This window comes from Mauremys mutica, chromosome 20, assembly GCF_020497125.1.
Source record: "Mauremys mutica isolate MM-2020 ecotype Southern chromosome 20, ASM2049712v1, whole genome shotgun sequence".
NCBI classification, from domain to species: domain Eukaryota; kingdom Metazoa; phylum Chordata; order Testudines; family Geoemydidae; genus Mauremys; species Mauremys mutica.
The window spans coordinates 25,397,155-25,411,808 of record NC_059091.1 but is presented as its reverse complement, the minus strand read 5'-3'; the positions used below and the strand labels follow the sequence as shown (position 1 = coordinate 25,411,808).

The window sequence follows — 14,654 nt, the reverse complement described above, 5'->3', positions numbered from 1 at the left end:
CCCTCCCAGAACCAGGGACAGAGACCCTGGAATCCTGACTCCCAGCCCCCCCTGCTCTGACCCCTTCACCCCACACCCCTCCCAGAACCAGGGGCAGAGACCCCGGAATCCTGAGGCCCAGCCCCCCCTGCTCTGACCCCTTCACCCCACACCCCTCCCAGAACCAGGGGCAGAGACCCCGGAATCCTGAGGCCCAGCCCCCTTGCTCTGGCCCCACCTTTCGGAAAGGTCGGCGGGAAAGCCGGTCAGCAGGATGGTAGGGCAGGAGCCTGCCTGTGCTCCCGGCACTAACCTCCCTGCTCTGGCTGTTACCTGAGGACGATGGCTCGGATGTCGGGGATGGTGTGGAAGGCTTCGGCCCCAATGACAGCAATGCGGTTGTGCTGGAGATACAGGTACTCGAGGGACTCTGGCAGGTCCGGGGGGATGTAGGACAACTCGTTGTTGCTGAGATCCAGGAGCTGGGGAGCAGGAGGGACAGGGTTACCCAGTTCTCAACAGCTACTTGGATTCACTCTACGCCGCTAATCGCCGGTAACACCCTGCCAGGCTGACTGCTTTAGACAAGGTTCTTGCAGGGCAGGCGGGTCAGGGACTTGATCACAGCGTTCGAGTCCCTACACTGGGAGAAGGGAGACAACTCAAACCACTTCTCCATTCAGCATGTCGTTAGCCTGTGGAACTCCCTGCCACATGAAGTCAATGAGGCTGCAAACAGAGTCAGACTCGAAGAGGGGCTGGATGTTTGTATGGATGACAAGGAGATCTGGAGTTAGAACAGTTCTGGAAGGGAGATTAAACCTCATGGTTTTAAGCCAATCTCTGACTATTAGGAGACCTTCATGGGGAGCTGAGTATCCCTGTGGGAGTTCCTGAACCTTCAGCTGAGACATCTAATGGTGGGGCTCTCAGAGACAGGATAAGGGGGTACTTGGCCATTGGTCCTGATCCTGTCTGACGTTCCTATGCTGCCAGAGGGCTCTTTAACCTAGCAATGAAGGTACAAGCTCAGGAGTTCTGGTGCCTCATCTCTAATCACTGAGCCACTTCCCCTCTCAGAACCAGGACAGAACCCAGGAGTCCTGGCTCCCAGCCCCCCCCTAACTAGTCTACCCCACTCCCCTCCCAGAGCCGGGATAGAACCCAGGAGTCCTGGCTCCCAGCCCCCTGCTCTAACCACTCGACCCCACTGCCCTCTCTGATTACATCATTAGGGCAATCGTCCCCCTCCCTCACCTTGAGCCCCTGCAGCTCCTGCCACGTGCCAGGGGTGATGGAGCCGATGCGCAGCCTGTTGTGGGCCAGGTGCAGCTCCTTGAGGCCGGTCAGGTTGGCCAGCAGCTCGGGCGAGAGGGAGTTGATCTGGTTCTTGTGCAGCTTGAGCACCTGGAGGCTGGGCGGGAGGCCGGCGGGCAGCAGGGTGAGCTGGTTGCCCGACAGGTCCAGGCTCTCGAGCCGGCGCAGCTTGCGGAAAGCCAGCCGGTGGATCTTGGCGCTGTAGAGGCGGTTGTAGCTCAGGTTGAGCTCGGCCAGCAGGTAGGTGTTGGCGAAGTCCGGCAGGCCGATGTGCGTGATCTGGTTGTGCAGGATCATGAGGGAGCGCACCCGGCGGGGCAGCCCCGGGGGCACCCGCTCCAGCCGGTTGTTGTAGAGGTGCAGGGTGTGCAGGTTGCGTAGCTTGAGGAAGGCGTCGGGGTGGACGCCGGCGGCCGTCAGGCGGTTGTTCTGCAGCAGCAGGTACTGCAGGCCGCGCACCCGGCTCAGGCTGTCCCGGGGCAGCAGCGAGTCGATGCGGTTCTTGCCCAGGTGCAGGATCATGATGTTCGGGGGGAAGCCAGCCGGGATCTCAGTCAGGTTGTTGTTAGACAGATCCAGGTACTCCAGGCTCTTCAGCTTGCTGCAAAGGAGAAGGGGAACGGGGTGCTGGCTTGGGGTGAGCAGCTCGTGCCGTAGCCTCCTGCTCTACTGGACCCAGGAGTCCTGATGCTCTGGTTCCCCCCCTGCTCTGAGCACTAGACCCCGCTCCCCTCCCCAAGCTGGAAATAGAACCCAGGAGTCCTGACTCCCAGCCCCACTGGCTAGAACCACTAGACCCCCCGCCCTGCCCAGAAGTCCCATCTCCTCCGCTCTAACCACTCTGCAGCTCCCTCCCTCAGTCTCACCTGAAGGTGGAAGGGTCCATGCCCTGGTTGGACAGGTTGTTGTTCTGCAGGTAGAGCTCTCGGAGCTTCCAGTGGCTGCTCAGTGCCCCCCTGGGGATCCGGGCGATGCGGTTGTTCTGCAGGGACGGGAGGTCGCGGCCACTAGAGACGCTCCCGAGCCTGCCTCAGTCACCGTCAGCAGGCCTGGGGGGGAGGCTGCCCTCGATACGGTACCAAGGTAACCACTAGGCCACCCAGCCCAGCTGCCATCTGAATGGCAGAGCTGGGGCACAGAGAAGCGATGGGCTTGCCCAAGGTCCCAGAGTGAGTCAAAGGCCACGCTGAGACTAGAACCCAGGAGTCCTGGCTCCCAGCCCCCTGCTCTAACCACTAGATCCCACACCCCACCCGGAGCTGGAAATGGAACCCCGGAGTCCTGGCTCCCAGCCCCCTGCTCTAACCACTGGCCTACACCTCCTCTCCCCATATCAAAGGCAAAGGGCTGTGGGGCTTTGGGATGTGTCATGCCTCAGGGATCCAGGCCAACCACACGTTTAGGGGCAGATCCCCTGCCCCGCCCCGCCCCCGGTCATGAGCCCAAGCCCTGCCCCACCTGTAAGTGGAGCCGGACGAGCGCAGGGGGCAGGTTCTGGGGCAGGTAGCTGAGCTGGTTGCTGGAGAGGATCATGGTGCTGACGGCGTCGGAGCCGTTGAAGGCGTCATAGGGGAGCCCGGTGTTGGTCAGCTGGTTGTTGTGAAGATACACGGACCTGCATGGAGGAGAGGGAAGCAAAACAGAGCTGACACCAGAGTCTCTGGGGTAGGGTAATGCCTCTGTCCTGCATTACCCTACAGGGGAGAGCGCCCCCTAGTGAGCCCTCCAGCCCTGCAGCACGGCGCCCCCTAGTGCCATGCTGGGGTGAGCACTGACTGCAGGGGGAGAGCCCCCCCAGTGAGCCCCCATCCCGCTCCCTGCAGCACAGCGCCCCCTAGTGCCATGCTGGGGTGAGCACTGACTGCAGGGGGAGAGCCCCCCACCCGAGTGAACCCCCATCCTGCTCCCTGCAGCACAGCGCCCCCTAGTGCCATGCGGGGGTGAGCACTGACTGCAGGGGGAGAGCCCCCCCAGTGAACCCCCATCCTGCTCCCTGCAGCACAGCGCCCCCTAGTGCCATGCTGGGGTGAGCACTGACTGCAGGGGGAGAGCCCCCCCAGTGAGCCCCCATCCTGCTCCCTGCAGCACAGCGCCCCCTAGTGCCATGCTGGGGTGAGCACTGACTGCAGGGGGAGAGCCCCCCCAGGTGAACCCCCATCCCGCTCCCTGCAGCACAGCGCCCCCTAGTGCCATGCGGGGGTGAGCACTGACTGCAGGGGGAGAGCCCCCCCGTGAGCCCCCATCCCGCTCCCTGCAGCACAGCGCCCCCTAGTGCCATGCTGGGGTGAGCACTGACTGCAGGGGGAGAGCCCCCCCAGGTGAACCCCCATCCTGCTCCCTGCAGCACGGCGCCCCCTAGTGCCATGCTGGGGTGAGCACTGACTGCAGGGGGAGAGCCCCCCCAGGTGAACCTCCATCCTGCTCCCTGCAGCACAGCGCCCCCTAGTGCCATGCTGGGGTGAGCACTGACTGCAGGGGGAGAGCCCCCCCAGGTGAACCCCCATCCTGCTCCCTGCAGCACAGCGCCCCCTAGTGCCATGCTGGGGTGAGCACTGACTGCAGGGGGACAGCCCCCCCAGTGAACCCCCATCCCGCTCCCTGCAGCACAGCGCCCCCTAGTGCCATGCTGGGGTGAGCACTGACTGCAGGGGGAGAGCCCCCCCAGTGAGCCCCCATCCCGCTCCCTGCAGCACAGCGCCCCCTAGCACTGTACTGGGACACTGAGGTCACCCAGAGGGGAGAGCGCCCCCTACTGAGCTCCCTGCCCAGCTTGAAGAAGAGGCCCAGGCTAATGAGGCCCCGCCCGTCGGACCCCCGCACGCCGAGGCAGGGGGCTGGAGGGCGGCTCTACCTGAGGTTGGCTTTCTGCCCAAAGGTGAGCGGGTAGACTTCGGTGAGCAGGTTAGCAGCCAGGTCCACTATGCGCACTGTGCTGGGGAGGATCTGCGGTGCTACCGTGAGCTGGGAAAAAACCACAGGGGAACAGGCCGATTCTAGCAGAGCAGTGTGGCCCCGGATCTACCCGCTGCCGCCACATGGCCTGGCCAGGCTCTATACAGGGATTGCTGCACTGGCCAGTGGCATGCGGCCACCTCTGCGGTCAGAGGTAGGGTGACCACATGTCCCGATTTTATAGGACAGTCCTGAGATTTGGGTCTTTTTCTTATATAGGCTCCTACTACCCCCCACCCCTGTCCCGATTTGTCACACTTGCTGTCTGGTCCCCCAGTCAGAGGCAGCAGCTGTTTATACAGGGATTGCTCAACATCTGGCTGGGGTAGAACACAGCAGCTGTTTCACAGTGCCCAGGGCCACCACGCAAAAGTTTAGGACAGGAAGTGGAGAGGAATCCTCTCTCCAGTGAGCACAGCAGCAGCAGCAGGTGAGGAAGACAGGATGGAATCACACCAGGGTTCGCACAGACACTTGAGGGAAATGTGTCAGCATCTCTAATGACCACGCGGGACCCGTCTCCTCTGAAAGGCGGCACCTCACGGCGCCCCTGAGTGCCATGCTGGGCCCCGGGGTCAGCACAACTCAGAGGGAGCGCGGCGCCCCCTAGTGCTGCACTGACTCAAGGGACAGCGCCGCCTACCGAGTCCACCAACCTGCTCCCTGCAGCGCAGCGCCCCCTAGCGCCACCCCCTGCAGCACCCTTGGCTTCCCCTGGAGGTCCCTCCCATCCCACTGGCGACCACGCTCAGCATGGTTTAGCTTGTGAAATCCCTCTCTCCCACGCACACGTGCAGAGCCCCCTCCAGCTAGCTGGGCGCAAACTCCTGGCACCATCCCTGCCGCCCCCGGGGCAGAGGACAGCCACGCGCACACCTTGTTGTTGGCCAGGTAGATGTACTGCAGCGAGTCCAGGGACTCAAAGGCTTCATCCGGGAGGCCTAGAAAGCAGCAGAGAGAAGAGCGGAGATTAGGCACACCCTGCGCAGAAGGGAGGCCAGTACGTGAACCTGCTCCATCCAGCTAGTGAACTCAGACCCTGCCTCCCTCCCTGAAAGGCCCCGGGGCTGCTTCCACTCACCCACGGAGCTACGCAGCCTGTAACTGGCATCCAGCTACCCAGAATGCTTTGCATCCAGCTTCCCACCAGGCTTTTCTATAACGGTCCTAAAAAACTTCCCAGGCTGCTGAAATGCAGCTGCCTCTGGGGTGGAGCATGGCAGCTGTTTGCACAGCACTGCATAGGGACCGTTCATCTAGTGCTGAAATGCAACTGCCTCTGGGGTGGAGCGTGGCAGCTGTTTGCACAGCACTGCATAGGGACCGTTCATCTAGTGCTGAAATGCAACTGCCTCTGGGGTGGAGCATGGCAGCTGTTTGCACAGCACTGCATAGGGACCGTTCATCTAGCGCTGAAATGCAGCTCCCTCTGGGGTGGAGTGTGGCAGCTGTTTGCACAACACTGCATAGGGACCGTTCATCTAGCACTGAAATGCAACTGCCTCTGGGGTGGAGTGTGGCAGCTGTTCACACAACACTCCATAGGGATCGTTCATCCAGCACTGAAATGCAGCTGCCTCTGGGGTAGGAACCAGCAGCTGTTTAACAGCATGCGACAAGGCTGCACAAGAATTTAGAAGTAGGCGTGGAGGAAATTCCTGTGTCCAGCTGAAATTGCAGGACAGAGGGACGGCCTGCAAGTGCATCCTTCTGGGATTCAAGGAGAGGAGGATAAAAGGATGATGGGGTCTGATACTGGACCGTGGGGATTTCTCTTCTATAGGAGGTCGGAAGAGCTCTCCCTTGACACGCACACACACGCCCAGGTCACGTTGGCAGGGACCCTCCCTTCGATGGCGTCCCAGCCCCCTGCCCGCGACGGCTCCCTCACCATCGGAGATGATGTGGTTGTTGTGCAAGTTGAGGGTTTTCAGGCTGGTCAGCTGGGCCAGCTCGTCGTAGGGCAGCTCCCGCAGCTGGTTATTCTGCAGAAGGAGACCCGCTCACCTCAGTCCCTGGGCAAGTGGGAGGCGTTTGCCCAGGGCTGGAGGGCAGCAGTGAGAGAGAGAGACGGGGGGTGGCGAGTCAAGGAAGGGCTGCTCTGGGCTCTGGAAGGGATTCCACTGAGGCACCATGTCCAACGGCCCCCGGCTGCTCCCTGACCCCCGGGGCACCGCGTCCAATGGCCCCCAGCTACTCCCTGACCCCTGGGGCACCGTGTCCAACGGCCCCCGGCTGCCCTCTGACCCCCAGGGCACCGTGTCCAACGGCCCCCGGCTGCCCTCTGACCCCAGGGCACCATGTCCAATGGCCCCCGGCTGCCCTCTGACCCCTGGGGCACCGCGTCCAATGGCCCCCAGCTACTCCCTGACCCCTGGGGCACTGCGTCCAACGGCCCCCAGCTGCCTCTGACCCCTGGGGCATCCAACGGCCCCCGGCTACTCCCTGACCCCTGGGGCACCGTGTCCAATGGCCCCCAAGTACTCCCTGACCCCTGAGGCACCACATCCAATGGCCCCCGGCTGCCCTCTGACCCCTGGGGCACCGCGTCCAACGGCCCCCGGCTGCCCTCTGACCCCTGGGGCACCACATCCAATGGCCCCCGGCTGCCCTCTGACGCCTGGGGCACCGCGTCCAACGGCCCCCGGCTGCCCTCTGAGCCCTGAGGCACCGCGTCCAACGGCCCCCGGCTGCCCTCTGACCCCTGCGGCACCACATCCAACGGCCCCCGGCTGCCCTCTGACCCCTGGGTTGCTCTTTAGACCCTCCTTGGTAACTGGGATCTGGCCCTGGCTGGGCTCCTGGGTTCACTGGGGGCCGGGGACAGTTACCTGCAGAGAAAGATGCTGGACAGCTCTGGAGACGTTGCTGGGGAAGACGTGCAGGTCGAGCCCCCCGCACTCCACCGTCTCCTCTGAGGGGCAGGTGCAGTTGGCCGGGCAGCCTGGGGTGTTCTTCGGGGGTAGGGGCCCCACGCCAAACGGGGGGGATGGTGGGGCATCCTCATCATCCTGGCTCCCGACCAGGCAGAAGGAGGGGATCTTCACAAAGAGGACCAGGAGACAGCCGCAGCTCAGCCGCTGGGGAGAGGGGGAGAGGGTCTGGTGAATTCTGGAGCGAACTGAACTGTCTGTATGCTGCAGGCCTGCGGAGCGGGGAGCCCGAGGGCTCCTACCAGCCCAGGCCTGGCGCTGCTCAGCCCCATCAATGCAGGCTCTGTCTCCAGAGCACCAGCCACTGCTGCGGGGGGATGGAGGGCCCCACTGAGCGGAGCCCGCTGGGGATCCAGGCAGGTCGGTTTACAGGGCACTTGGCAGCTCTGAAATGCCTTAGTTGTTGTTTTAGCCGGCCTGGCAGCCGATCAGCTGCCCCCAGCCGCACAGGCCGGCGTTTCACCGCCTCAGCACGGCAGCCGGATTGCATGTGCACGGGTGTGTGCGTCTGTAAATTAACACATCAGCGCCTGGCACAACGGGGCCCTGATCTCGGGCTGGGGCTGCAGTCTGGGGTGGAGCTGGGGATGAGGGCTTTGGGGTGCAGGAGGGGGCTCCGGGCTTGGGGAGGCTCAGGGCAGGGGGTTGGGGTTGGGTGGCTCCCGGGCGGCGGTGCTGCGGAGGCAAGGCAGGCCGCCTGCCTGTCCTGGGGCACTGCTCGGCGCCCTGGAAGTGGCCAGCAGGTCCGGCTCCTAGGCAGGGGCGGGGGGGACAGGAGCTCCACGGTGGAGTGCGGAGCTGGTGCATGGGGCGGGGGCAGCGCGCAGAGCCCCATGCCCCTCCCACACACACACCTAGGAGCCGGACCTGCTGGCCGCTTCCGGGGCGAGGGCAGTGCCCCAGGACAGGTAGGGACTAGCCTGCCTTGCCTCCGCACCCCACCGACCGGACTTTAAACGGCCCAGCCGGCAGTGCCGACCGGAGCCGCCAGGGTCCCTTTTCAACCGGGTGTTCCAGTCGAAAACCGGACACCTGGTCACCCTAACTATAATACAAAAAACCCCACTCTCCCGCTGCCTGTTTCGTTCCCTGGCCACGTGCTTTTTCGGAAGCAAGATGTACATTTGTGGAACGACAGAGACACGCTACAGGGCTCCCACGAGCTCTGTTTGGTATCCCAGGGAGTGATTTACCCCCAGATGGGGCAGAGCCCTGGAAAACGGCCTGGAGGGAATGGGCCTGCAGGAGTAGCTGGCTCCGACAGATCCCCCACAGAACAGGTGCGGCCTGGACACACTCCTGTCCTGTCCCACCAGAGCAGGATCTGTTCAGTCTTCAGCTTCTCCGCTGAGGCTGCCAAAATGGACCCAACTGTGACGTAGTTAGAAATTGGCCGGGACCGGGGGAGTTGCTCCCGTCCCCTTTGGGAGCCGAGTGTGAAATGAGCAGGCAGGATCCCAGCCCAGTTCCCAGCTGGGAGACAGGTCAAAACCTGCCAGCCTGACAGGCAGTAAATGGCCCCTTGTTGACAGCTCCAACAAACCGGCCACAAAGAAGGAGCTCTGCTCTGACTGGGGCGACGGGGGTTGTATCAGCAGGGCAGGGCTAAGGCGCATTGATTGCTGGGTCTGGGGACATTCGCCTTAATGCCAGGCCCCTGCTCTGCTCACTAGACCCCACTCCCCTCCAAGAGCGGAGAATCGGCCCTGGGGTCGAAAGCTGGATCTCCCCTGGGCCTTGCCTGGGGAATCCCCTTGGACACAGCCCCACCAGCAAGAGCACTAGCAGCTGAACCACTGTGTCATGAACCCTGCTCAGAGCAGGTGGGGGGCCGGGCCCCAAAGGATGGGATGAATCCCTCCTAAGATTTCCCCCTTTTGGCCAGTGCCAATGCATCTAAGAGGGTCTGGGAGATCTCCCTCCCTCCCAGCTCAGAGTGGGATGGCCCCCAGCTGCCCTCGTGAGTCACCCGCCTCTCCCCAGCCCAAGCAGGCGTCACTGGAGCCTCGTCGCCAACAAGCCTGAACTCTGCTGGGTCCCCAAAAACGCCGGAGCCAAAGCTCTCCCTCACCATAGCCAGGTCCCGGCTGCGAGTCTCCCAGGCTCCACTCTGCAGAGTCTTCTCAGGATCTTTAATTGAAGCCAGACCGGCACAGGGCTCCTGATTCCCTCTGCTCTGTCTTCGCCTCCGAAATAAAGATCGTCCTCACATGGTCCCCACAGGAACAGTCGCGTTCCACACACACCCCCACGCTCGCCTCCCGGAGCACTGGAAAAGGAAACGGAGAAAGCAACCTGCCAGGAGCTGTCACGCTGCCTGGGCGTGAACTGCAGCCGGGACGCTGTGTCTTCGCTTGCTGTTGTCTTCACGTCTGATCAAAGCCGAGGGAGGGAGGTGGGATGGGGGGAGATTCGGGCTATGGGCAAGTAGGGGGGCTTTGTGTCTGCTGCAATTGGGGTTGCATAATGGGGCTGGCAGAGGTCCTGAAGGAATGTTTGGAAGGGATCACGTTTACCGAGTCTGGTATTCCAACCATGTACAGAGGCAGATAGGACTCTGGGGAAACTTCACTGTTGCTGTTTGTTTTTCCTAAGTGCGGTCGGAACCGCCATGTTCTGTCCCCGCCCCGATCCTGTGCTGCTCCGCACTCAATCGCTAAGCTGCCCTCCACGCAGGCTGGCTTGGTATTAGCACTGCCACATAACCCGGGGGAAACTGAGGCACAATGAGCTGACGTGACTTGCCCAAGGTCACCCAAGGCATTGGAAAGAAGTCAAGAGTTCTTCCTCAAAACCCTTCACTAGACCCCACTCCCACCCCAGAGCTGGGAACAGAACCCAGGAGTCCTGGCTCCCAGCCCCACCTCCTCTAACCACTAGACCCCACTCCCATCCCAGAGCTGGGAACAGAACCCAAGAGTCCTGGCTTCTAGCCCCCCTGCTTTAACCACTAGACCCCACTTCCATCCTAGCAATAGATCCCAGGAGTCCTGACTCTCAGTCTTCCTGCTGTAAGCACCGGACTAACATTTCCCCCACCCCAAGCAGAGACCAGCCCCCACCCCAGGAAACTTAAGCCCCCAGATCATGCCCACTAGACCACAAGTCTCTGCTCCCACTAGGGACCCCAGATTTCTCCCACTAACCAATGGGAGGTGGGAATTCCCAGATTCCCCTCTCCCCTCTGCCAAACACTGGGATTCAGCTTCCCGGCTGCTCACTCCGTGATGCTGACTTATCCAGGGGCAGAGCCCGGGGGGCCAGCAAGGGGACGTTGCCTGATTCCCATATGGGGTAACATTTCTGGCTCCCGATGGGCCGTGAAGAATGTAATTTGTCCGGCCTCAAAGACCTCCCTGGGAATCGCAGTGTTTGTGCTTCGGAGTCAGTGGTAATGGCCAATTACCGTAACTGAAATACTTGTCACCCGGCCAGCTGTAAGCCGCTACACAGTTGCTTCAGCAGGCTGGGTGCAAATTCAAGAGACCACAGGGGCTTTCTCCGAGCCCGTCTGGACAAGCCCCATGGGCTCTGCAGGGAGCAGGGGCTGACTCCCTGGATTGGCTCCCAAACCGTCCCCCACCCCAGGACTGCCCCCCATCGTAGATTCAAGGCAGCTATTTCTCTGGGCCCATCCATCCCAGAGAAGGATGAACTCCTCTCTGGTTCCCATTCTCCGTGCTGCTGCTGGCCGGCCCCACTGCTCCAAACCCTTCATAACTCATGCCCCTGACGCAGATCTCACGACAGGAGGTGGAGCCAAGCCTCTGGGCTTCTGTCTCTTCTAGCGCCGGAAGGACAGCCCATCCCAACCCAGCCCTACATGCTGCTCTAGGCAAAGGCAGGGATTGGCACCCCTTAACCCAGATGGCTTGCTGCTTCCATCTCCTCCCAATCTCCCCTTGTCTGTGTCATTCCCCCTCGCCTATAGGGCCCCCCTGGTTTCTGCTCATACGTCTGTAGCTGGTGCTTCGAGATTTAAAAACAGGCCCCCAGAATTCTTTGCACCTCCTGCAGAGTTAGCACTTCAGAAGTACTGAGACAGCTGCCACAAAGGATTGTGGGACACTGAAGAGCCACTACTGCAAAGGATTCTGGGGCACTGAGGTACCTCTGCAGCAAAAGTCTTAAACCGAATCGACGCCGTCATGTTTCTGAACACCCTCTAGTGGCAGCTCTCATTACAGTACTTCTTAGTACAGGAAATGTCTGTTGGGCTACACTCCCTGGAGCCCCCCTCCGTCCGGGGTAACATGCTCAGCTCCACAACACACATGCAATACTGCCAACCCTAACCAGTCAAACTCCAGCAGATGTTTGAGTTCTTTTCCTTTGCCTTTTTGAGCCGTACCAGGGTCGTGTTTCCAGGCTTTCCTCTGCTGCGCCGGGCTAGAATGGGAAAGCTTTTAAAAAAGAAAAGCCAAGATTCTCATGTAATAACATGACTCCAAGAGCTGGAGCTTTAAGAAAACCACCAAATACCACAAGACTGGGCAAGGCTGCACGTGGCTGAGTGTGCCTTTGCCCTGGGCTTGTTCTCATAAGCCATCCTTGGCCCAGCCACAATGTGTCATCTAAGAAGGCAGCATGGCCCAGTGGCTAGGGCCCTGGATAGGGACGCAGGATACTGGGTTCTATTCTTGGCTCTGTCCTGTTGGGGGCACCAGACAGGCCACTTCACCTCTCTGTACCTCTGTTTCCCCATCTGTGATGTGGGGATGACGATACCTCATTTAAAGCTGCTTCGAGAAGGGGCAGATGAAATGCGCTACCTGAGAACAAAGTATCAGACTCAATCCCATTTCAACTCAACCCCTCGCATGTTTCAGCTTCAGTTCTTTCATTCCTTGCAAACTGAAATCCAAGGAGGATGCTAGAATGTGCTCCAGCCACTGCCAAAAGCAAATCATTAAGAAACCTTAGCTGTGTTTTAAGAAACCCCAAGCTCTCCTTTCAGTGCCACACACTTCCTATAATTACAGACGCTCAAGACCAAGCCAGGTCCCTGGAAAGCACCGACACTGTTAAAGCCATGGGGCCAGATTTCCAATACCACCATGTAGTACAACAGAGAACCCCACCATCCTTAAAGCAAAACTGAGGAGTACCCAAACTCCTTACAAGGTCAGAGTCATCCTTGGCTCTCAATTGGCAACGCCCAATTTCTTTAAATCTAATTTACTTTCATGCCGTTTGTGTACTTTGCAATTTGCTCCTCATGGGGTTGATCGGTGAAACCGATGTGTATGTCGTTTTTCTGTAGAGGACAGGAAGGAACTATGAATTTGCTATATCCAATCTGACCATCCGTCCAGCTAGGCCTCTGTCCAGCTTCTTAGAGTACCCGTTCAGAGCACTGCCCCGTGTAATTTAGTACACCTGCTTTCCTAGTGCATTGGATCAACATCCACCTACTCTAACATCTAGGGTGACCAGACAGATTATGTGAAAAATTGGGACGGGGTAGGGGATAACCTATATAAGAAAAAGACCCACAAATGGGACCGTCCCTATAAAATTGAGACATCTGGTCAGCCTACTAATATCTCAGCTCCTGCTGCACAGGTTTTGTTAAAAGGTTAAGTGACTTTTACTGGCAAAAGTTCTGCAGCTGACAAAAATTATTTTGGCAGCGCACACTCCCGCATGGCTGCTGGCACCTTGAGGCCACACATGGCATCAGGGTGTATGGGCAAAAAGGTGCTGAATTATGGGTAGGCATCCCAGCATCCTGTGTGTCCCACCTGCAAGCGTGCTGCCTTGTGGGGCATTTTTAGGCTGCGTGGTGGGATGGCCGTACATCTCTCAGGGAATTGTGGGAATTTGGGGTCAAAGGCCCACAACTCCCTCTGTCCCGTCCCATAATCTACCGCCCTTGTGCATCATCTTCGAACATGCTGTTGCAAATCCAGATGGACTTTTGAAAATGGAATTTAGCTTCCTTAGTCACTTAGGCACTATAAAAATTTGACCCCTAAACCAAAACGCCATTTAGTCCCATATCCCTGACACCTGCTGCCCTGGATCAGACCAGGAGCGCTGGTCCACCAGCCTCCTTTCACCACTGGGACTTTACAGATGTCACTCTGCTGCATATAACGAATTAGGAGAGACCTCAGAGTTTGCTCCAAAATCACCATTGCCAACTTGAACTATAGGCGACTCTCCATTAGCCAGGAACAATATAGAACCTATGACCCACAACTGAGCAGTTTTACATTGATAGCCCACGGCCACTTCTTTGTAGGAATACAGGTGTTTAAAAAACAACACCCTTCCTGAGCCCTGCAGCTATCAGATGATGCCTTGTAGCATGACAGTGGATTAACACTTCTCTTGCCTTACATTACTAACAATGCTATAATGGTAGCAAGATTCCCAAGCCCCTGTTTTAAAAGTATTTCTGGTATTTGACTGGCTGACCTTTGGAAGCTAGTGTTAAAAGCCTATTTATAGGTCCAGGCTCCAGCCTGCCTTGGCTGGCTCAAGGCCGGGATAGAACTGTAAACATATTTTTCTGGCTTTTCTTTTCCAATTCCCACATTCTGACCATTTGCCAGTGTATTAAGAGTCCTGCCAGCTTCTGAGTCAGACAGGGAACGGAGCCATGACTCTGCCTCTGTCCTGCAGCCTGTGATCAGGCCCCAACTATTTAAACATGAGAAGCTTCTGGGCTAGCCGGGGTTCTGGGGAACGGGGTATTTCCCCCCTTGCTGATCCTCTGCTCTCCTGGCAGGTGAATTTCAATGCCAAGGCAGAGCCGAGATCTGAAATGCCTCCTCATGCCAAATGAGATGAATTTGGTCCTAAGGATTTATAGTGATAAAGATGTCTTGTGGCAAAAGGCCAGAACTTGGAGTCAGGACTCCTGGGTTCTATTCCTGGCTCTGGGAGGAGAGTGAGCTGCAGTGGTTAGATCAGGGGTTTGGAAGCCAAGACACCTGGGTAGACGGCAGGATTGAGCGTCAGGACTCTTGGGTGCTACTTCTGGCTATGGGAGAAGCCTAATGGTGAGAGCACAGGGAGTCTGTCTCTGTCACAGGCACCGGAAGGCAGTGTTGCCTAGTGGTTAGTCCGAAGCGCTGCGCTACATCCCAGGCTCTGTGACCTTGGCCAATTCACTTTCCTGCTTCATGTCACAAGTTCCCCTCCATGAGATAAAAGGGGTTAATCACAGCGACCTACCTGCCAGGAGTGTTGGGAAGCTCAATCCATTCACGCTGGCAAACTGCTTGGATGCGTTGGATGGAAGATGCAGGAGATGGTCAGAATATTATTGAAACCCCAACATTGATTAGAAGGGGGAAGTTCTCAGCTCGTTTTCTGACTGATTCCTTCCTAAATAAGTCACTGATCAGTTACTGAAGTCAGGCATCAATGAGGATGGCGGATGCTGCCTATCACCAGCCACCTGGGATTCTACAAGGGGTGGGTGCCCCCTCGTTCACGTCCACGGCTTCAGAGCTCGTTTTC

At 59.0% G+C, this 14,654-nt stretch overlaps 1 protein-coding gene across 1 annotated transcript; it reads right to left on the bottom strand.

Annotated features, from left to right (window-relative positions):
* Positions 1 to 308: 308 nt before the first annotated feature.
* Positions 309 to 9,987, bottom strand: LOC123353361 (podocan-like protein 1). Its single transcript, XM_044994381.1, has 9 exons — positions 9,253 to 9,987; positions 7,080 to 7,328; positions 6,140 to 6,233; positions 5,125 to 5,189; positions 4,148 to 4,257; positions 2,755 to 2,911; positions 2,163 to 2,278; positions 1,237 to 1,897; positions 309 to 461 (listed from the first exon to the last, which is right to left on the bottom strand). The coding sequence occupies exons 1-9, from the start codon at positions 9,253 to 9,255 to the stop codon at positions 309 to 311; spliced, it is 1,608 nt and encodes a 535-aa protein (XP_044850316.1). The 5' UTR covers positions 9,256 to 9,987.
* Between the last annotated feature and the right edge of the window lie 4,667 nt (positions 9,988 to 14,654).

Bases quoted from the DNA above. Each gene is read 5' to 3' on its own strand.
- LOC123353361 (XM_044994381.1), bottom strand. The intron at 2,279-2,754 runs GTGGGGCAGGGC...CCGTCCCTGCAG, and splicing joins TCGTCCGGCTCCACTTACAG to AACAACCGCATCGCCCGGAT. The intron at 462-1,236 runs GTGAGGGAGGGG...CCTGCTCCCCAG, and splicing joins AGGAGCTGCAGGGGCTCAAG to CTCCTGGATCTCAGCAACAA.